The sequence below is a fragment of the Salmo salar genome, chromosome 17, assembly GCF_965601325.2.
Source record: "Salmo salar chromosome 17, fSalSal1, whole genome shotgun sequence".
Lineage (NCBI taxonomy): Eukaryota > Metazoa > Chordata > Actinopteri > Salmoniformes > Salmonidae > Salmo > Salmo salar.
The window spans coordinates 74197518-74221793 of record NC_138307.1 but is presented as its reverse complement, the minus strand read 5'-3'; the positions used below and the strand labels follow the sequence as shown (position 1 = coordinate 74221793).

The 24276-nt window shown below is 40.8% G+C and overlaps 2 protein-coding genes and 1 long non-coding RNA gene across 6 annotated transcripts in view; 1 reads left to right on the top strand and 2 right to left on the bottom strand.

The window, feature by feature from the left end:
- Positions 1-599: 599 nt before the first annotated feature.
- On the bottom strand, positions 600-23227 carry LOC123728272 (uncharacterized). 2 transcript variants are annotated; one of them, XR_006760180.2, is made up of 4 exons: positions 22872-23227; positions 7327-7430; positions 3816-3908; positions 600-3676 (listed from the first exon to the last, which is right to left on the bottom strand). It is a non-coding gene; the product is annotated as an uncharacterized LOC123728272 (long non-coding RNA). The 2 variants fall into 2 exon arrangements; XR_014381224.1 differs by having other exon boundaries at positions 3816-7430.
- On the bottom strand, positions 19177-20674 carry LOC123728269 (GTPase IMAP family member 9). The gene is made up of 2 exons (XM_045700145.2): positions 20395-20674; positions 19177-20286 (listed from the first exon to the last, which is right to left on the bottom strand). The coding sequence occupies exons 1-2, from the start codon at positions 20450-20452 to the stop codon at positions 19670-19672; spliced, it is 675 nt and encodes a 224-aa protein (XP_045556101.1). The 5' UTR covers positions 20453-20674; the 3' UTR covers positions 19177-19669.
- LOC123728268 (GTPase IMAP family member 5) overlaps positions 20491-24276 on the top strand; it is a 33056-nt gene continuing 29270 nt past the window's right edge. For all 3 annotated transcript variants that reach the window (XR_014381222.1, XM_045700141.2, XM_045700144.2), the window contains exons 1-2: positions 20491-20719; positions 20857-20907. Coding sequence is in view for 2 of the 3 variants with exons in the window: in XM_045700141.2 (XP_045556097.1) it covers positions 20898-20907 (10 nt within the window). In the remaining variant the exon portion in view is untranslated. The remainder of the gene's footprint in view (positions 20720-20856; positions 20908-24276) is intronic.

Below are 24276 nucleotides of genomic sequence, written 5' to 3'. Positions count from 1 at the left end.
GTCAACTCAACTAGTATGTTTACCCATTAAATTCCCTGTATACCGTACCCCTCACTCCCGTTAGATTGATTCCGGAGCTTATTGATAGAGCAACCATGTGCACAAAAGTAATGTGCAAACTTCCTACGTTTTTATCACTCAGTAAATAAGATGTTAAAGAAGGTGAAAAGGAGACTGGAGTAAGACTAACTTTTCTGATTATTTCAAACTACAACCAAAGTAAATATATAAAATAATGATTGAGTTTTTTAAATTTTATTTGATATTTAACTCCAACAGGATTTTCTACTTACATTTGTTGTTGTTGTCAGTTTTAAAATGCATATTGGTGTTACAAGCCAAAAAACTGACAGTTAGTATTGATACTTAGCACACTTCTTTATGTCAAAGTGTTTATCATATTAAAAGTTTTTTTATGTTTTCAGTTTTGTTAATGAGTACAGTTCATTTTTTTACCCCCTAGAGTCGATTGACGCACCGGTGTGCCAATCTAAGTTACATAACAAAAAAATCCCCATCAAAATTAGTTGAAACCAGAGATATGCGCAATCTACCGCATTTTCGCATTTGCGGTGAAAGGTGGCAGAGCTAGAGCGGTGTTTTTCCAAACATGAGACTTCCTGAAAATATGTCTTAACAAAAAGGTCTTTAGCATCCGAACGGTTTGACCTACAAACTATAATCTATGGAAAGGTGAGTCTCTCATGAAAACGATAGTGTTCTCCATTTTGCTCTACGGCCCCCACAAGTGCCCAGCACCACATCTGAAGTTAGTACCTTCAATGTGCCAGCTTCTATTTGGTAGCGTCTGAATGGTTTGACCTACAAAACGAATGGGATCCCACTGTGGAAAGGGGTGTCATGGTTCCATCTGTCACCAGAGGGCGGCAGAGACCGTCCTAGAGACATTAACGACACTCAGGTGTGTCCTGTTTACTCATTATGATTTCCATGTTTCTGTTGTCCTTGGCAGAAGCGTGAATTGTTTACTGTGTGCGTTCCTTTCCTGAGTGAGTTTGAGACTTTGTGTTTGTTGTTTTTCTAGTGTACTGTGATCCTGCAGCTACCGTTTCTCAGTAAAGTATTTATGTTTATCCTTAAACACTGATTTATTGTCTGGTCTCTTCTCTGCACCTGGGTCAAACCTCACAGAGTCACAGGTGGAGGTCGATGCCTCGGACGTCGGAGTGGGGTCTGTCCTGTCCCAGCGTTTGGCCCAAGACCAAAAGCTGCATCCCTGCGCTTTTCTCTCCCATCTCAATATCACGGAAAGGAATTACGGCATGGGTAACCGAGAACTACTCGCGGTGAAGATGGCGTTGGAAGAGTGGAGGCACTGGTTAGATGGGGCGGAACACCCATTCACAGTATGGACAGATCACAAGAAGAACCTGGAATATCTCCGCACCGCCAAGCACCTCAACTCCAGGCAAGCTCGATGAGCCCTGCTATTCACTTGATTCAACTTCACCATCTCCTACCGACTGGGGTCCAAGAATGTGAACCCGGACGCGCTTTCACACCTCTATAGCCACGCTGCTACACCATCGGACCCCGAGACCATCCTCCCTACCTCTTGTCTCACGGCTGCACTCATCTGGGGTATAGAGGACCAGGTCTGGAATCTGCCCATTCCCCGGTTCCGGAATGGGCTCATTCCTACCGACTGGCCTGCCATCCTGGCTCCCTTTGTACGATGACATTTTCAGTGGCCCACCTTGGTCCCTGACGGATCCGCGTTCATCGCCGCCTCCACCGTGTGTGCTCAGAATAAGATTCTGCACCCTCATTGGGGCATCGACCAGCCTGTCCTCCGGTTTTCAGCGCCAATCAGGACCTGGAGACGACTCTTCGTTGCCTCATCTCGCCAAACCCACCACCTGGAGCCAGCAACTCATGTGGGTGGAATATGCCTGCCACACCCTTCCCTGCTCTGCCACTGGTGTCTCACCATTTGAGTGTTCCATGGGTTGTCAGTCTCCACTCTTCCCTGAGCAAGAGGTCAGCATACCCTTGGTCCAGGTGTTCCTCTGCCGCTGTTGTCATACCTGGAAGAGCTCAGTCCGCCCTCCTCAAGACCACCTCCAGGTATCGGCGACAGGAGGACCCCTGCTCCCCGCTATCGTCTCAGGCAGAGGGTATGGCGGTCCACTCGGGATCTGCCCCTCCGGGTGGAGTCCTGAAAACTTTCCCCCTGTTTTATCGTCCCTTTCCCCATTTCTAAGGTACTTAGCCCCTCTGCTGTTCACCTCCTGTTCAAATCAAATTGTATTGGTCATATACGCGTGTTTAGCAGATGTTATTGCGGGTGTAGCGAAATGCTTGTGCTTCTAGCTCCGACAGTGCAGAAATATCTAACAAGTAATATCCAAGTTTCACAACATATACCCAAAATACACATAAATCTAAGTAAGGAATGGATTAAGAATATATACATCTACACTACCGTTCAAAAGTTTGGGGTCATTTAGAAATGTCCTTGTTTATGAAAGAAAAGCTATTTTGTTTTGTCCATTAAAATAACATCAAATTGATCAGAAATACAGTGTAGACATTGTTAATGTTGTAAATGACTATTGTAGCTGGAAACGGCAGATTTTTTATGAAATATCTACATAGGCGTACAGAGGCCCATTATCAGCAACCATCACTCCTGTGTTCCAATGGCACGTTGTGTTAGCTAATCCAAGTTTATCATTTTAAATGGTTAATTGATCATTAGAAAACCCTTTTGCAATTGTTAGCACAGCTGAAAACTGTTCTGATTAAAGAAGCAATAAAACTGGCCTTCTTTAGGCTAGTTGAGTATCTGGAGCATCAGCATTTGTGGGTTCGATTACAGGCTTAAAATGTCCATAAACAAAACTTTCTTCTGAAACTCGCCAGTCTATTCTTGTTCTGAGAAATTAAGGCTATTCCATGGGAGAAATTTCCAAGAAACTGAAGATCTCGTACAACACTGTGTACTACTCCCTTCACAGAACAGCGCAATCTGGTTCTAACCAGAATAGAAAGAGGAGTGGGTGCACAACTGAGCAAGAGGACAAGTACATTAGTGTCTAGTTTGACAAACAGACGCCTCACAAGTCCTCAATTGGCAGCTTCATTAAATAGTACCTGCAAACCACCATTCTCAACGTCAACGGTGAAGAGGCAACTCCGGGACGCTGGCCTTCTAGGTAGTGGTGGAAGGGTTAATAATAAAACATTTCAAAAAGTAAAGGTTGCTTTGAACCAAAAAAATTGAAAAAAAAAAAAAAAAAAGTTTGTTTTGTATGATACCTATCAAGGACGAGACTGGCGAGGCCACCTCCAAGGCGATGAACGACATCTTCAAGACCCACGGTTCTCCTGAGGTAATCTTGAGTGACCGAGTTTGTGAGCGAACAAGGTACGGATGTTGTAGGTTATATTCTGTCACCAATGGTTTGTTTAATTTTTATATATTTTTTTCATGGTACATAAAAATACATATTTCAATATCTTACATTGTCAACAGATATCGCTTTCCTACCCCTTCCTCCGGGTTTGGAGGAACGGACCAACCAGACCCTCAACTGCCATGGGCAAGTCCACTGACGGGTACCAGGAACGGTGGGAGAACAACCTGAAGGTAATTCTCTTTGCACACAACAGCAGCGTCCAGGCCTCCACCGAGTACGGATGTGAGCTGCAGCTGTTGACCGAGGAAAACAATGCAATTCTAAATACAATTCTTCAATATACTGTAGTCTTTCAAATTTGTGATTGACTTAGTGTTGTTGTTTGTCTATTGCTATTTTTGTATAACGTACTTTCAGATCACTGAAACCCACCTGATGTGGTGGAAGTTGTCGAACCAGGTCAGAATGCCTTCAAGGACCACCTCCAGGTAAAAATGATTGTCAGCTGGTAATTTATTTTCTGGCCTTCCAAGAGATATGTAAGAAATGTATTTGTAATCTGAAATATAATTGTATTTATTCCTGTTATCAATCAAGGTGAGACTGAACATCGACAAGGAGCAGAAGAAACAGAAGGAGAGCCACCGGAGCAGAATCAAGAAGGGGATGAAGTGCTTCGACATCTGAAAGGAAGGTAAAGACCTGGGAAACCTCACTGCTCTTTCGCTCCTAACTGAGGTCACCATCTGTTAAGATGAATATAAAAAATATCAGACAATAACTATTTGCATTTGCACACAAAATAAACTGAAGCTAGTTTTAGTTTCCCTTATACTTGATAAAGATGGGCAATAAATACTGTATAAAATAAATAATCCAAATACTGAGCTACCTCTGAACAAAAATATAACATGTAAAGTGTTGGTCCCATGTTTCATGAGCTGAAATAAAAGATCCCAGAAATGTTCCATACTCACAAAAGTATTAATTCTCTCAAATGTGCAAAAAAATGTACAACCCTGTTAGTGAGCATTTCTCCTTTGCCAAGATAATCAATCCACTGGACAGGTGTGGCATATCAAGAAGCTGATTAAACTGCATGATCATTACAAAAGGTGCACCTGGGGACAACAAAAGGCCACTCTAAAATGTGCAGTTGTCACACAACACAATGCCACAGATGTCTCAAGTTTTGGAGGCGCATGCAATTGGCATGCTGACTGCAGGAATGTCCACCAGAGCTATTGCCAGAGAATTTAATGTTCATTTCTCTACCATAAGCCGCCTCCAACGTCATTTTAGAGAATTCGTCAGTACGTCCAATCGGCCTCACAACGCAGACCACGTGTATGGCGTTGTGTGGGCGAGCAGTTTGCTGATGTTAACGTTGTGAACAGAGTGCCCCATGGTGGCGGTGGGGTTATGGTATGAGCAGGCATAAGCTACAGACAACAAACACAATTGCATTTTATCAATGCCAATTTGAAGTCACAGAGATACTGTGAGATCCTGAGGCCCATTGTCGTGCCATTTATCCGCCGCCATCACCTCATGTTACAACATGATAATGCACAGCCCCATGTCTCAAGGATCTGTACACAATTCCTGGAAGCCAAAAATGTCCCAGTTCTTCCATGGACTGCATACTCACCAGACATGTCACCCATTGAGCATTGTTTGGGATGCACTTCATCGACATGTACGACAGTGTGTATCCCACTGGTGAGGCAAATGGTGGTCACGCCAGACACGGGCTGGTTTTCTAATCCACGCCCTTACTTTTTAAGGTAACTGTGACCTACAGATGCATATCTGTATTCCTAGTCATGTGAAATCCATATATTATCAGGACTCACGATAAGACCCAGACAGTTCGAATCACAGATGTTTATTACAAAACAGGGGGCAGGCAAACGACAGGTCAAGGGCAGGAAGAGGTCAGTAAGGTACAGAATGGCAGGCAGGGTCAGGGCAGGAGGAGAGCCACCGGAGTCAGAAATCTATAATGGTCAGAAATCCTGGAAACAGGAGACAAAGGGCTGTGAGACAGGGGTTTAATTCTAGATACATGGTAATTGGGATATATACGGAGAATGCGGTGCAACCCCACCCAAAACCCGTGGATAGATGGGAGCATTCGCGCGAAACAACCGCATTTAACCAGGGCAAAAAGACTGGGATTATGTAAGAATACAAACATTGTAGTTATTCTCTCTGCAAAGCAATCTAGCAGGCTAAACGTCGGTATAGGGACAAAGTTGAGTCCCAGTTCAAAGGCTCAGACACCAGATGTATGTGGCAGGGTCTACAGACAATCACTGATTATAAAAGGAAAACCAGCGGGGGACAAAGTTTTTTTTACAGATTTTTTTGCTACATATACATACATTTTGCATACACATTTGACATACATGGTACTTTTATATAAAGCAGTCACATAACAATAATACTTCACCACATAAGCTCTTTGATCCCAACCCTCAGCCCATCCCACCTATCACCACAGACCACCCTTGTTTGGTTTCCATGTGCCATATATTTTTCAATTGTGCTGTGATGTTTTACATACTTTTTTAACCTTTCTAATCCTATAGTAGCCACAGATTGTGAGCTAAAGATAAATCTTTCCTACAAGTATTATTATATTATTTATTGACTATGGCTTTCCAAATCGCCCAACACTTGCTATTTGTAAGGTTAATTTTAAGTGCATGTTGTGAATATTTTTTTTTAATATATATATTTTTTTTACCATTCCTGAACCTCTGACCAGAAACAAGCTACATAGGGCAATACCAGAACTATTGATTCTCTCTTCGCAGCAAAATCTATAGAGCTGAGATTGTTGTATGTCCCATATATCTAGCATTCTGTTGGTGGAAAGAATTGTATTTAATAATTTTAATTGAAAAACTAAGTGTTGAATCAAGTGTAGTTTTTTTGTACCAGTTCATACACCATATGCCATGGAATTGGTACAAAGCAAATCTATTCCCATTTATTTTGCAACCTGTATGGCGCAGCTGTAAACATTTTTGTCCTCTAATTAAGCTGGTATATTCTATTTATGCCAGTTCCTTTCAGCCAATTTGTATCTTTAATATATGGCAGGTAAACAAGTTCCCTACCTTCTCCCTTTTCCACTTGCCTCCTCAATTTGTGTGGTAGTGCTGCAATCAGTTGGTTGTAAATTTGTATTGAGCCGATATTCCCATATATTTTCAATAACTGCATATGTGACATAACTCCTCCGTTTCTATTTATAATATCATTAACAAATATAATAAAATGTTTAAACATTTTTTCCATAAAGAATGTTTTTTTATTAATCAGTATATTTCAGTTTAAGCATAACATTTGTTCTATCTTTTCTGGAGGATGAAACTGAAATTGTAACCATCTTTGTATGGCTTGTTTAAGAAAGGGCGATACTATAAACAAAATTAAATTTTCAGTTAGTCGGAAATGAGAAGTTGTAATCTGTATAAAGGCAATTTTTGAACAAAGGATGAGCCTTTCTTAATAATCTACTGGAGAACCATTTTGGGTTTAAAGTATAACTTATGTATGAGTGAAGCTTTTAGAGAGAGGTTTAAAGCTGTAATATTTAATAATTTTAGCCCCCCAAACTCATATTCATTATATAAATAGGCATGTTTAATTTTGTCTGGCTTAGCATTCCAAATAAAATAATATTTTTGCTCATATGATTTTAAAAAACGAGTCATCAGGAGTATGAAGTGCCATTAGGAAGTAAACTGTGATAGATCTTCAATGAGACTGTGCAAGAATCCAGATTGCGGACTTAAGAAAAAAAACTAGAGTCATCGGCATACATTGACACTTGTTTTTATCCACAGGATTTCTAACCCCTTAATGTTCTTGTTGGATCTAATTTTAATAGTTAGCACTTCAATGGCCATAATAAATAGATATTACTTACCTTAATGGGTATTGCCTCCACCCACTTGGTAAAGTGATCGGTCGCCGCCAGACACCAGCTGTTGCCATTCCTGGATTTCATGAAGGGTTCGATGAGGTCCACCCCTAACATTTAAAGTGTTAGAGAATATTACTTTATTCTTACCCGTATATCTGTGTCATACATTATGCTGATTTTCATATTTGTAAGGATACTGACACACACATTCTATAATATTGAACTCTGCTTTTTCTCAATTGTCGAAAAAGCTGAAAAATCCTTCTTTAACCTGTCTCCTCCTCTTAATCTACACTGATTGAATTGGATTTAACAAATGACATTGTGATGGAAAAGGGAGACTCGGTAATCTTCCTTATTTCCCCATGTGCATCTTCAACGATTCTCTTGTCGTTACTTCCTATGCACCATATGTATCTCCTACACATATATAATAACACGTGTTATTGTTAGTGGCTGCAGACCATGTAAACACTACTTATAAATGCCTACAGACAGCTGTCAGCGGGGCTTTCCATGGTGCCGTCACACCCTCACTCTAGTCTTCTCATAAGAATAGCCTTCTCTATATAAGACTATAGGTACCTTTTTTATGCGTTACGTGCCTTAATTGTATTTTTATCTTTTATTTTTATACAGATTCATTTAAAATTGACTCAATGAAATTCAGTTGTCGTCCCTCAATTGTTTGCGGATGATGTGTCTCCTCCTGGGCAGCTCACAGTAAGGGTCTGGGTGGGTCTCGTTGTCTTTTGGTCAGACAGGAATTTCCCTCACTCTACATAAAATGCACGACCGGTTTTCCTCACAGACACCCACTGGAAAGCTCTGCAGGCAAAATTCAGTCCCATTAATAGAAGTATAATCTTTATTATGATAGTACAACCTAGAATGAAGGGTTTGAAATTATGAAGTGTTGATTTCCCTTACTTTAACCTCACTAGGGTAGGGGGCACTATTTTCACCTCCGGATGAAAAGCGTGCCCAAAGTAAACTGCCTGCTACTCAGGCCCAGAAGCTAGGATATACATATAATTAGTAGATTTGGATAGAAAACACTCCAAAGCTTCTAAAACTGTTAAAATAATGTCTGAGTATAACAGAACTGAAATGGCAGGTGAAAACCTGAGGAAAATCCATCCAGGAAGTGCCATTATTTTGAAATGGCTGTTTTTCCAAAGAAAGCCTATCCACCATTTAAAGGGATCGGACCCAGATTCCGTTCCCTATGGCTTCCACTAGTTGTTGTTTCAGGCTTTTATTCTGAAAAATTAGGGAGAATGACAACTTTGAGTGAGTGGATAGTGGGATGTCCCCAGAGCTGTTTTCTGCGCACGACCGAGAGCTCGCCTTTCTTGTTTTTATTTTATATTGACGACGCTATTGTCTGGTTGAAATATTATCGATTATTTAGGCTAAAAACAACCTGAGGATTGATTATAAACATTGTTTGACATGTTTCTACGAACTTTACGGATACTATTTGGAATTTTCGTCTGCCTGTTGTGACCGCATTTGAGCCATTGGATTACTGAACAAAACGCGCCAGGTTTTTGGATATAAAGAGGGACTTTATCGAACAAAACTAACATTTATTGTGTAACTGGGAGTCTTGTGAGTGCAACCATACGAAGATCAAAGGTAAGTGATTAATTTTATTGCCATTTCTGACTTTCGTGACTAATCTACTTGGCTGGTAACTGTATGTAATGTTTTGTGTCCTGAGCGCTGTCCTCAGAAAATCGCATGGTTTGCTTTCGCCGTAAAGCCTTTTTGAAATCTGAAATGGCGGCTGGATTAACAAGTTAAGCTTTATTTTGATGTATAATACTTGTGATTTCATGAAAGTTAAATATTTATAGTAATTGAATTTGAATTTGGCGCTCTGCAATTTCACCGGTTGTGAATTCTCTTCAATTATAATCACTGTCGTGTATATCCCCCCCCAAGCAGACACATCAACGGCCCTGAAAGAACTTCATTGGACTCCATGTAAACTGGAAACCACATATCCTGAGGCTGCATTTATTGTAGCCGGGGATTTTAACAAGGCTAATCTGAAAACAAGGCTCCCCAAATTCTATCAGCATATCGGTTGTGCTACCAGGGCGGGCAAAACCCTAGACCACTGTTATTCTAACTTCCGCAACGCATATAAGGCCCTCCCCCGCCCTCCCTTTGGAAAAGCTGACCACGACTCCATTTTGTTGCTCCCAGCCTATAGACAGAAGCTAAAACAGGAAGCTCCCGCCCTCAGGTCTGTTCAACGCTGGTCCGACCAATCGGATTCCGCAAGCGTCCCACCCCTGGTACACCCTATCAACAACAGGTGAAATATCAAGAGCGCCAAATTTGAAAACAATTAAATGTCATAATTCAAATTTCTCAAACATACAACTATCTTACACCCTTTGAAAGATAAACATCTCCTTAATCTAACCACGTTGTCCGATTTCAAAAAGGCTTTACGGCGAAAGCATAAAGTTAGATTATGTTAGGACAGTACATTGAAAATAGCTGTGTGTAATGTTTTGTCAATGCAAAGACACGGGTCACCAAAAGCAGAAAACCAGCTAAAATTATGCACTAACCTTTGACAATCTCCATCAGATGACACTCCTAGGACATTATGTTAGACAATACATGCATTTTTTGTTCTATCAAGTTCATATTTATATCCAAAAACAGCGTTTTACTATGGCGTTGATGTTGAGGAAATCTTTTCCCTCCAATACCGCCAGTCAAATCAGCACAACAAATTAAATAATTACTATTCGAAAACATTGGTAAAATATTGTCATTCAAAGAATTGTAGATTTACATCTCTTGAACGCAACCGGATTGCCAGATTTAAAAATAACCTTACTGGGAAATCACACTTTGCAATAATCTGAGCACTGCGCCCAGAAAAATACGCTTTGCGATACAGACTAACCACCATGTTGGAGAGATCTAAAATACTATGTAAATAATCCAATAATCCATCCTTTGATTCTCTTCATCAGATGTCACTTCCAGGAATCCCAGGTCCATAACAAATGTAGTTTTGTTCGAAAAAGCTCATAATATATGTCCAAAAAGCTCCGTGTTGTTAGCACATGATCTAAGCCCGCCGGACTTGTCTTCATGAAAGAGGGGAGAAAAAATATTTACGTTCGTTCAAACATGTCAAACGTTGTATAGCATAAATCATTAGGGCCTTTTTCAACCAGAACATGAATAATATTCAAGGCGGACGATTGCATTCTCTTTTAAAACGTATTGGAACGAGAGTACCCAACATGAACTCGCGCGCCAGAGTCTTATCGGCCACCACCATTCCAAGGCTCTTGTTCGTTCAGTTCTCACAGTAGAAGACTCAAACCACTTTGTAAAGACTGGTGACATCTAGTGGAAGCCATAGGAAGTGCTCAACGATTAATAAGCCCCTGTGTGTTTCAATGGCATAGGCTTAAAGGTAATTCAACACATCAGGTATCCACTTCCTGTCAGAATTTGTCTCAGGGTTTTGACTGCCATATGAGTTCTGTTATACTTACAGACACCATTCAAACAGTTTTAGAAAATTCAGAGTGTTTTCTATCCAAACCTGAACAATAATATGCATATCCTAGCTTCTGAGTTGGTGTAGGAGGCAGTTAAAAATGGGCACATATTTTTTTCAAAATTCTCAATACTGCCCCCTATCCCCAACAGGTTTTAACAAGTGCATCAGTGATGTCGTACCAACAGCGTCTATTAAAACATTCCCCAACCAGAAACTGTGGATTGATGGCAGCATTCGCGCAAAACTGAATGAGCGAACCACTGCTTTTAATCAGGGCAAAGTGACCGGAAACATGACCGAATACAAACAGTGTAGCTATTCCCTCCGCAAGGCAATCAAACAAGCTAAGCATCAGTACAGAGAAAAAGCGGAGTCGCAACTCAACGGCTCAGACACGAGAGGTATGTGGCAGGGTCTACAGTCAATCACGGACTACAAAAGAAAAATCAGCCCCGTCGCGGATCACGATGCCTTGCTCCCAGACAGACTAAACAACTTTTTTGCTCGCTTTGAGGACAATACAGTGCCACTAACACGTCCCACTACCAAAACTTGCGGGCTCTCCTTCACTGCAGCCAACGTGAGTAAAACATTTAAACGTGTTAACCCCCGCAAGACTGCAGGCCCAGACGGCATCCCCGGCCACGTCCTCAGAGCATGCGCAGACCAGCTGGCTGGTGTGTTTACAGACATATTCAATCAATCCTTATCCCAGTCTGTTGTCCCCACATGCTTCAAGAGGGCCACCATTGTTCCTGTTCCCAAGAAAGTAAGGTAACTGAGCTAAATGACTACCGCCCTGTAGCACTCACTTTCGTCATCATGAAGTGCTTTGAGAGACTAGTCAAGGACCATATCACCTCCACCCTACCTGACACCCTAGACCCACTCCAATTCGCTTACCGACCCAATAGGTCCACAGACGACGCAATCGCCATCACACTGCACACTGCCCTAACCCATCTGGACAAGAGGAATACCTATGTAAGAATGCTGTTCATCGATTACAGCTCAGCATTTAACACCATAGTACCCTCCAAACTTGTCATTAAGTTTGAGACCCTGGGTCTCGACCCCGCCCTGTGCAACTGGGTCCTGGACTTCCTGACGGGCCGCCCCCCGGTGGTGAGGGTAGGTAACAACATCTCCACCCCGCTGATCCTCAACACTGGGTCCCCACAAGGGTGCGTTCTCAGCCCTCTCCTGTACTCCCTGTTCACCCACGACTGTGTGGCCATGCACGCATCCAACTCAATCATCAAGTTTGCAGACGACACTACAGTGGTAGGCTTGATTACCAACAACGACGAGACGGCCTACAGGGAGGAGGTGAGGGCCCTCGGAGTGTGGTGTCAGGAAAATAACCTCGCACTCAATGTCAACAAAACAAAGAGATGATCGTGGACTTCAGGAAACAGCAGAGGGAGCAGTCCCCTATCTACATTGACGAGACAGTAGTGGAGAGGGTGGAGAGTTAAGTTCCTTGGCGTACACATCACGGACAAACTGAAATGGTCCACCCACACAGACAGCGTGGTGAAGAAGGCGCAGCAGCGCCTCTTCAACCTCAGGAGGCTGAAGAAATTCGGCTTGTCACCAAAAACACTCACAAACTTTTACAGATGCACAATCGAGAGCATCCTGTCAGGCTGTATCACCGCCTGGTACGGCAGCTGCTCCGCCCATAACCGGAAGGCTCTCCAGAGGGTAGTGAGGTCTTCACAACGCATCACCAGGTGCAAACTACCTGCCCTCCAGGACACCTACACCACCCGATGTCACAGGAAGGCCAAAAAGATCATCAAGGACAGCAACCACCCGAGCCACTGCCTGTTCAACCCGCTAACATCCAGAAGGCGAGGTCAGTACAGATGCATCAAAGCTGGAACCGAGAGACTGAAAAACAGCTTCTATCTCAAGGCCATCAGACTGTTAACCTCTTACATCTAGACGTTCCGCTAGCGGAACACCTGCTCCAATATCCAATGATAGGCGTGGCGCGAATTACAAATTCCTCAAAAATACAAAAACTTCAATTTTTCAAACATATGACTATTTCACAGCATTTTAAAGACAAGACTCTTCTTTATCTAACCACACTGTGCGATTTCAAAAAGGCTTTACAGCGAAAGCAAAACATTAGATTATGTCAGCAGAGTACCAAGCCAGAAATAATCAGACACCCATTTTTCAAGCTAGCATATAATGTCACAAAAACCCAGAAGTCAGCTAAATGCAGCACTAACCTTTGATGATCTTCATCAGATGACACACCTAGGACATTATGTTATACAATACATGCATGTTTTGTTCAATCAAGTTCATATTTATATCAAAAAACAGCTTTTTACATTAGCATGTGACGTTCAGAACTAGCATACCCCCCGCAAACTTCCGGGGAATTTACTAACAATTTACTAAATTACTCACGATAAACGTTCACAAAAAGCATAACAATTATTTTAAGAATTATAGATACAGAACTCCTCTATGCACTCGATATGTCCGATTTTAAAATAGCTTTTTGGTGAAAGCACATTTTGCAATATTCTAAGTACATAGCCCAGCCATCACGGGCTAGCTATTTAGACACCCGGCAAGTTTAGCCTTCACCAAAATCAGATTTACTATTATAAAAGTTTGATTACCTTTTGTTGTCTTCGTCAGAATGCACTCCCAGGACTGCTACTTCAATAACAAATGTTGGTTTGGTCCAAAATAATCCATCGTTATATCCGAATAGCGGCGTTTTGTTCGTGCGTCCCAGACACTATCCGAAATGGTAAATCAGGGTCGTGCGCATGGCGCAATTCGTGACAAAAAATGTCTAAATATTCCATTACCGTACTTCGAAGCATGTCAACCGCTGTTTAAAATCAATTTTTATGCAATTTATCTCGTAAAAAAGCGATAATATTCCGACCGGGAATCTCCTTTTCGGCAAACAGAGGAAAAATCACAAAGACGGGGGCGGCCAGGGCACGCGCCTAAGCCCACAGTCCCTTGATCGGCCACTTGAGAAAGGCGATAATGTGTTTCAGCCTGGGGCTGGGATGACGACATTCAGGTTTTTCCCGGGCTCTGAGCGCCCATGGAAGACGTAGGAAGTGTCACGTTAGAGCAGAGATCCTTTGTAAAAGATAGAGATGGCAAAGAAGTTCAAGAAATGGTCAGACAGGCCACTTCCTGTAAAGGAATCTCTCAGGTTTTGACCTGCCATTTGAGTTCTGTTATACTCACAGACACCATTCAAACAGTTTTAGAAATGTTGGAGTGTTTTCTATCCAAAGCCAATAATTATATGAATATTCTAGTTACTGGGCAGGAGTAGTAACCAGATTAAATCGGGTACGTTTTTTATCCAGCCGTGAAAATACTGCCCCCTAGCCATAACAGGTTAAACAGCCATCACTAACATTGAGTGGCTGCTGCCAACATACTGACTCAACTCAAGACACTTTAATAATGGGAAAATTGATGTAATCAATTTACCACTTGCCACTTTAGATTATTTATATTAGATAATGTTTACATAACCTACATTATTCATCTCATATGTATATACTGTACGCTATACCATCTACTGCATCTTGCCATCTTGATGTATTAGATGTATCACTGGCCACTTTAAACAATGCCACTTTATATGTTTTCATAACCTACATTACTCATCTCATATGTATATACTGTACTCTATGCCATCCTGATGTAATGTATCACTAGCCACCTTAAACAATGCCGCTTTATATGTTTTCATACCCTACAATACTCATCTCATATGTATATACTGTACTCCATACCATCTATTACATCTTATCTACGCCGTTCGGCCATCACTCATTTATATATTTTTATCTACATACTCGTATTCATTCCTTTACACTTGTGTGTACAAGGTAGTTGTTGTGGAATTGGTAGATTACTTGTTAGATATTACTGCATGGTCGGAACTAGAAGCACAAGCATTTCGCTACACTTGCATTAACACCTGCTAACCATGTGTATGTGACAAATAAATTTGATTTGAACGTTTTAACATATTGAAGAATGCTCTAGCCTTAATGGCCATGTACTCTTATCTCCACTGGCACAGCCAGAAGAGGACTGGCCACCCCTCAGAGCCTGGTTCCTCTCTAGGTTTCTTCCTAGGTTCCGGGCTTTCTAGGGAGTTTTTCCTAGCCACCGTGACTCTCTATCTGCATTGCTTGCTCTTTTGGGGTTTTAGGCTTGATTTCTGTATAAGCACTTTGTGACATCTGCTGATGTAAAAAGGGCTTTATAACTATATTGAACAAATATATAAACACAACAATTTTTTTTTAAAGATTTCTTTGAGTTACAGTTCATATAAGGAAATCAGTCAATTTAAATAAATTCATTATGCCCTAGTCTGTAGATTTCACATGACTGGGAAGGGGTGCAGCCATGGGTGGTCCTTGGAGAGCATAGGCCCACCCACTGGGGTGCCAGGCCCAGCCAATCAGAATGATTGTTTTCCCCCACAAAAGGTCTTTATTACAGACAAATACTTATCTCTAAGTGCTTGTGATATAACTTAATACACAGCTATTTTCTTTAGAAGCTATTGATCCTCTGTAGATAAATTATGCTCTCTGGTGTAGAATGTAGAACAATTCTATTTATATCCATTCAGACAGGAGTAATATCATTTTTGGGGAAATCATTTTTTATAGCCTTATTTTGGTTAAATTATTTCAATTTCTCAGGGGAAGCTGCACCACCTCCAGCACCCCTACTTCCCATGGCTCTGCTTTATTAATAAATTGACCATGCCCAAAGGAATATAGTGTCTGCTTCTTAACTGTATTTACCCATTAACCAATTAGTTCCCTTTATGAACCATTAGAAAAGCTCATTTCTGGTTGAATCTGTGATTGAAGTGCACTACTCAGCAGAGTGACCTTACATATACGGCATGTTTATGAGGCACAAAGTTGGGGTAGCAAAAACGAATGGGGAAAAAAGCCCTATTGCGTCATGCCCAAGAACCTCCCTTAGCATATTGGCCATATTCAAAACATGGATGGTGTTAGAGGGGAAGGGTTGAGTGGAGCTGAAGGGTGGGACTGAAAACAACAAGAAGTAGAAGCCTAAGTGTTGCTGTCCATTAGTTTACTCCAATTAGGGGAGGGGTGGTGGGGTTAGGGGAAAATATTTAAGGAATATCCATATTTTTAAAAAGATATACAGTGCATTCGGAAAGTATTCAGACCTCTTCCCTTTTTCCCCATTTTGTTATGTTACAGCCTTGTTCTAAAATTGATTAAATAAAATGAATCTACACACAATACCCAATAATGACAAAGCGAAAACAGGGTTGTAGAAATTTTTGCAAATGTATTAAAAATAAAAACTGAAATGCTTTATTCACATAACTAGTCAGACCCTTTGCTATGAGATTCGGAATTGAGCTCAGGCGCACCCTGTTTCCATTGATCATCCTTGAGATGTTTCTACAACTTCATTGGAGTCCAATTCAATTCATTGCACATGATTTGGAAAGGCACACCTGTCTATATAAAGGTCCCACATGTGACAGTACATATCAGAGCAAAAACCAAGCCAGGATTGTGTCGAGGCACAGATCTGTTGAAGGGTACCAACACATTTCTGCAGCATTAAAGGTCTCCAAGAACACAGTGGCCTCCATCATTCTTAACTTCTATACGCAAGCGTCCCACCTACTCAACAGCCAGTGTAATCCCGTGGCGCGATATTCAAATACCTCAAAAATGCAAAAACTTCAATTTTTCAAACATATGACTATTTTACACCATTTTAAAGACAAGACTCTCGTTAATCTAACCACACTGTCTGATTTCAAAAAGGCTTTACAACGAAAGCAAAACATTAGATTATGTCAGCAGAGTACCAAGCCAGAAATAATCAGACACCCATTTTTCAAGCTAGCATATAATGTCACATAAACCCAAACCACAGCTAAATGCAGCACTAACCTTTGATGATCTTCATCAGATGACAACCCTAGGACATTATGTTATACAATACATGCATGTTTTGTTCAATCAAGTTCATATTTATATCAAAAAACAGCTTTTTACATTAGCATGTGACTAGCATTCCCACCGAACACTGCCGGTGAATTTACTAAATTACTCACGATAAACGTTCACAAAAAACATACATTATTTTAAGAATTATAGATACAGAACTCCTCTATGCACTCGATATGTCCGATTTTAAAATAGCTTTTCGGTGAAAGCACATTTTGCAATATTCTCAGTAGATAGCCCGGCATCACAGGGCTAGCTATTTAGACACCCAGCAAGTTTAGCACTCACCAAAGTCAGATTTACTATAAGAAAAATGTTATTACCTTTGCTGTTCTTCGTCAGAATGCACTCCCAGGACTTCTACTTCAATAACAAATGTTGGTTTGGTCCCAAATAATCCATTGTTATATCCAAATAGTGGCGTTTTGTTCGTGCGTTGAAGACACTATACAAAAGGGTAAATAAGGGTGACGAGCATGGCGCATTTCGTGACAAAATTCTAAATATTCCATTACCGTACTTCGAAGCATATCAACCGCTGTTTAAAATCAATTTTTATGCAATTTTTCTCGTAAAAAAGCGATAATATTCCGACCGGGAAAGCCTGTATACGTACAAAGAGAGAGAAAATAAATACATCTCGTGCCCTCGTGCACGAGCGTGAGTCTCAGAGTACTCTGACCAGCCACTATCCAAACGCGATAATGTGTTTCAGCCAGAGGCTGCCTCGATATCATTCAGCTTTTTCCCGGGTTCTGAGAGCCTATGGGAGCCGTAGGAAGTGTCACGTTACGGCAAAGATCCTCCGTCTTCAATAAAAAGAGCCAAGATGAACAACAACTTGTCAGAGAGGGCGCTTCCTGTTTGGAATCTTCTCAGGTTTGCGCCTGCCATATGAGTTCTGTTATACTCACAGACACCATTCAAACAGTTTTAGAAACTTTAGGGTGTTTTCTATCCAAAGCCAATAATTATATGCATATTCTAGTTACTGGGCAGGAGTAGTAACCAGATTAAATAGGGTAAGTTTTTTATCCGGCAATGTCAATACTGCCCCCTAGCCCTAACAGGTTAAATAGAAGTTTGGAACCACCAAAAATCTTCCTAGAGCTGGCCGCCCGATCAAACTGCGCAATTGGGGGAGAAGGACCTTGATCAGGGAGGTGACCAAGAACCTGAAGGTCACTCTGACAGAGTTCCAGAGTTCCTCTGTGGAGATGGGAGAACCTTCCAGAAGGACAACCATCCTCTGTGGAGATGGGAGAACCTTCCAGAAGGATAACCATCTCTGCAGCACTCCACAAATCAGACCTTTATGGTAGAGTGGCCAGACGGAAGCCACTCCTTAGTAAAAGGCCCATGACAGCCCGCTTGGAGTTTGCCAAAAGGCACCTAAATTACTCTCAGACCATGAGAAATAAATTCTCTGGTCTGATGAAACCAAGATTGAACTCTTTGGCCTGAATGCCAAGTGTCACATCTGGTGGAAACCTGGTACCATCCCTATGGTGAAGCATTGTGGTGGCAGCATCATGCTATGCAGATGTTTTTTAGCGGCAGGGACTGGGAGACGAGTCAGGATCGAGGGAAGGATTATTGAGCAAAGTACAGATAGAACCTTGATGAAAATCTGCTCCAGAGTGCTCAGGACCTTAGACTGGGGAGAAGGTTAACCTTCCAACAGGACAACGACCCTAAGCACACAGCCAAGACAACGCAGGAGTGGCTTCGGGACAAGTCTCTGAATGTCCTTGAGTGGCCCAGCCAGAGCCCGGACGTGAACATCTCTGGAGAGACCTGAAAATAGCTGTGCGACAATGCTCCACATCCAACCTGACAGAGCTTGAGAGGACCTGCAGAGAAGAATGGGAGAAACTCAGCAAATACAGGTGCACTAAGCTTGTAGCGTCATACCCAAGAAGACTCGAGGCTGTAATCGCTGCCAAAGGTACTTCAATAAAGTACTGATTAAAGGGTCTAATTATATTTTATGAATTTGCAAACATTTCTAAACCTGTTTTTCCTTTCACATTATGGGGTATTGTGTGTAGATTGAGGAGAAAAAACAACAGCAATTTAATCAATTTTAGAATAAGGCTGTAACGTAACAAAATGTGGGGGGAAGAAGAAAAAAAAAAATCGAGGGGTCTGAATACTTTCCGAATGCACTGAATACCAATTTGTCAATGCAATTCAGCATCGGAAAACAAGTAATCCTATCTTATACTATTAGGATAATGTGTCGCCTAAATATTAATCAACAAACCATAATAGTGATTGTCAAGCTTTATTGTTTTTCATCAGAATTTACAATCCTCACTATCAATTTCAAAAAATGTGTTGACAGGATTTCTTACAATAGATCAACATGTATTATGCAAAACAATGTTTTTCTTATACATTTTGTAGTTATGCTCCAATTCTATATGTTTATTCCTAACATACTTTGAATATTACTGCAACCTAAGAGCTCTATTAGTGAACATGTATGTCAGCAGATAATTTTTGTATCTTGTTTTGCTTGAATCCAATGCCTGGATGTCTTCAAATCTTATTTTTGTAAATGTCTGAAATACCCATAGTAGTAAAATGACTAAATTCAAGTCAACTATGGCATAATGGTTGGACTGGCAGCCATTGCGAGTGTACCCATAGCAGGAAGTAAAAGCAAGAAGTGCACCCTTCAATATGTGCTGTGATTTGTTGAGTCAACTTGTGTGATTTGTTGAGCCTTCCCCTCCCCCGGCTAAGTGTACCCATGAGTTTAACAGAGTGTACAAGCCCATTCTACTCTATGTTTTCTATGAAAGTACCCTCCTCCAGCTACTGCCACCATTTTATCAATCATAGTGACCAGATCAACAACTTGATTTCTATCAAACCTGCTTTTTGCATTGTCAAAAACAAGGAATCGGCCAGAACAGCGTTCTAGAATTGCTCGAACTTGCAGATTACCATCACGTACAAAGGTTTCAATTGTTTGACCCCCAAGTTTATCACCGTGAGTAAAGAGCACAATCATGAACTTGAAGACCTCTGGTCCAAAGAGCCTCTCCAGATCGTCCACAGTATTCTGATCCTCCTCTCTCCATGTCGTTGCCTCCACAACCAGCAAGAAAGCATGAGGACCAGGGGCTGACTCTTGAAGACACCTCACTATCTCTCTTTCGATATACTCTGGAGTCTTCCCAGTGTCTAACACTCCTGGTGTGTCCACCACATATATCCATCTATTATCATGAACTCTTTCTTTAACACAACTCTCAGTCACTGAGCTACCTATTGGAAGAGATGTAAAAAGTTTTTTTCCCAGAATGGTGTTTCCAGTGGCACTTTTACCCGCTCCAGTTTTTCCAATCATCACAATTCTAATGTCACGGCCTGCAAAATATAATACATTGTTATTGATCCAATCACTCAAAACCAGTAAACATATTTCCAGGATTGAAAAACTCAAATGTAAAGTTGGCGAAATCAATCAATTCTCACCTGCAGGCACAGCTCGAGGAGGAGGAGGAGGAGTTGCGGTAGATTTTTCAGCACCCATTTAGTCTTGATAAATTTGAAAATAAATTTGAAGAAAAACTCAAATGAATTTAGAGAAAATATTTTACGATTTTATATCCACCGAGCTCTCTAAGAACCGCCCACACAGCTGGTCTTACGTCTATAAAGTATATATAAGGAAGACGTAAAACGACTTTCCCTTTCAGATTTACACTGACCACATGGTAAGGACCTCCCTATGGACCTGAAAGCTACGGCCGTGATCATTTGAAAAGCGGAAGTGCTCCATTGACGTCTATAGAAAAAAGTACTAAAAATGTTCCTGACCTGTCAACGAATTGATGGACAGACCATTCAAAAAGTCATGATTTGAATGTTGGTGTGAGATGTATAACATTGTTGAACACCCAGTGTGAATAAGGTACATTTATTTTCTCCTTTCAGGTTTTCATATCTGTGGCATTTGCCAAAGCAAGAAGAGGAACATGTCAGAAAGTAAGTGTTACATTTTAAATGATTAAACCCAGGGTTGCTAAGGAAGGGAATATTCCCAGTAACTTTGAAAATAGTCATATTTTGGGCATTTTCTTAACATGTAAAAGACAGTTATACAATAGGATATTTTGAATATGAAAAATAGAATCACAAAGCTGTAAACATTATTATGAATATATTCCATTATTTTAATGAATACATTTGCTGTTAAAAATATTTTTAATAATGTTTTGGGGCCAAAGTGGTGTCAGTTGTAGAAAAAAGTTATGCTTTCTAATTACGTAGTTTTTTCATTAATTAGGCTATTTTCTCTTGAACCATATGGTCTATCCACTAGAAACTCATGGAAAATATGAACACAAGAATCTGAAAAAAATGGTCTTTGCCTATAATGTAAAATAAATAAATAAATAACATATATAATATATATATATATATATATATATATATATATATATATATATATACACACACACACACACCCACACACAGTATATGTATATGTATACGTATACATTCTCAAAGTTACTATAGATTTCTACCTTTTTTAAATTACTGGATGCAGAGACTAAAAATGGTATCCACAAGTTCATCTGACTGATTGACGAAATCTCGAACTATACCTGTAATATATATAATTAGGCCATAGTTCACTACATTGTCTGGAAATACATATTGATAACCAATTTCTTTGTCTCCCAAAATGTGTATGCAAAATGTTGCTCAAGTCAAGTGAAAGTGTCTGCTCTCGCTCCAACTTAGGCTAGACGTAGTTTGAAAGAGCCAATCAGCTAATATAGCCCAATAATACCGATAACCTGCCTGCAAATGATGGGGAATAACCAATAGCGCACTTCAGACAACCATAGTGAATGTACATCAAATGTTGCAATGTCAAAACGTTTTATATAATTTTGGCCTGACACAATCACTTTGCCTACTCTTAATTATTGCCTAATATGTTGTCATGCATAATCCTTTTTTTAAACAAATTATATCATTTTGATGAATGTGATTGGCATACACTGAGTGTACGAAACATTAAAGTGGAACTGAAATGCTCAAATCAACCTACAACATTGTTTACATGTCGATGTTAGGTAACCTTGTTGAACTTGATGTTATGAAAAATGCTTTTAGACTACATATGTTTTTTGAGCACCTAACACCAGCTTGGAGATACGTGGCTGCAGTCATACATTTTTACATTTTAGTCATTTCGCCGACGCTCTTATCCAGAGCGATTTACAGTAGAGTGCATACATTTTTATTACATTTTTACATACTGGCCCCCCGTGGGAAACGAACACGCAACCCTGGCGTTGCAAGCACCATGCTCAACCAACTGTGCTACAGTGGGACTGAAACAACGTCATGGTAATGGAAAGCGTCCGCATGCCTACTTTGATGAAGACTGAAGTGAATAAGCTAAAACTACCACTTTGAGATGGAACAACAATAAAATAGTAAGCAAAATGCATGATGTCCAAATAACAAAGCAGTTAACTAGCATCGAATAAGCCTGTATAGTCCATTCAAAAACCCACATGCTTTTGTGTTCATTCAGCGAGCAAGGTCTAGCTGTGTTAGGTTAAACATTATAGTCGTTTTGTGATGGGCATCGGATCGTACTCTCTGTGTTAGCCGAAGTAAGCAACCTAGCTAACAGCAAACAAGGTCAGTATGCTAACTGAGTGGTAGCATTAAAGTCACTTTCGCAGGCAGATCATGTACACTATGCATAAAACGGTATTCAATTTGGTTTGCAGTGAGGGATTTCAGATGTGCCAAACCTAGGAAAGGCTAATAGTTAGCTAGCTAGGCTAGAAACAGTTGGGTAGAAAAAGTTAGCTAGTTAATGTTCGGTGGCTGTTCTAAAAGTTAGCTACATAACGTTACATGTAGGGTTGTTTACAGTGTCCTCCAATCCTATTAAATACATTTCAGCTAGTTGTGAGACTTACCAAATGATGCTGCCAATATCCATACTGAAATTAATAATCCATATTAAAATCCTGCACTGTAGAAAGCTGTTATGCTAACATCACTTACTAGCAAAATGTCCACAAATGATAGCTGAGTTTGCAGTGATTGTGGGCTAGCTATGAAAGCCCATCTGGCATAATTTTTTTTTTGTCAATTTATCATTCATGCTATGTTACCTGGCTAACCGAATAGACTTTTTTTTTTTTTAAAACACTTATTTTCAAATGTTTCTATTGTTGTCGAAATGAAAACATTCTCAATGAGGCTACTAACATGCATTGTAATCTGGGCTGCCTGTCAAACGAACCATCAAGTGATGCCATTGACGACACGTTATCAACAGGGCGGCATGCAGTAGTAAAACGAGTCCAGCGCGCTAACGACTATGCCGCAAAAGCATGCTCGTGCGGCAGAGTCGATTTCCGCTCTTATAAACCTAGGGTCGTTACAATATCTAACCATGCAATGTAGCTATTTTGAATAATTTTGTAATTAATCAAACCATTGAAATATATTTTTGACGATTTCCAACGAACAAGCTAGCAATCGAAAAGTTTCAGCGTGTGTAGTTAAGTTAGCCTGCTAACGTCTTCATAGCTAGTAGCATGGAATCAGGATATTTTATTTCTTTTTCCAGGTAAATTGACTGAGAACACGTTCTCATTTGCAGCAACGACCTGGGGAATAGTTACAGGGGAGAGGAGGGGGATGAATGAGCCAATTGGAAACTGGGGATTATTAGGTGACCATGATGGTTTTGAGGGTCAGATTGGGAATTTAGCCAGGACACCTGGGTTAACACCCCTACTCTTACGATAAGTGACATGGGATCTTTAATGACCTCAGAGAGTCAGGACACCCGTTTAACGTCCCATCCAAAAGACAGCACCCTACACAGCGGCTTTGGGATATTTAGATTTTTAGACCAGAGGAAAGAGTGCCTCCTACTGTCCCTCCAACACCACTTCCAGCAGCATCTGGTCTCCCATCCAGGGACTGACCAGGACCAACCCTGCTTAGCTTCAGAAGCAAGCCAGTAGTGGGATGCAGAGTGGTATGCTGCTGGCAATGACCCAACTGTTGCTGAGATAATGGATGTTGAAACTTCCAAGGAGAAAAGAGGCATTGTTGAAACTCACTCATATGCTTGCAGTGTAAAAAAGGGGGGTGAATGCGATTCCTACCTGAATACCCCAACCAAGGAGCAACTTCCAAAGAAGCTGAGAAGTGAACCATCAATGAGCCAACTACAGGACAACATCGTCCGCATCCTCACGGCTAAAATCAAAGAGAGCGCAGATGACATCATGAATTTGGTGAAAAAGAACACTCTGAAGAAATCGATTGATTTCAATGCTGAGGAAGTAAAAACTCTGAAGCAGC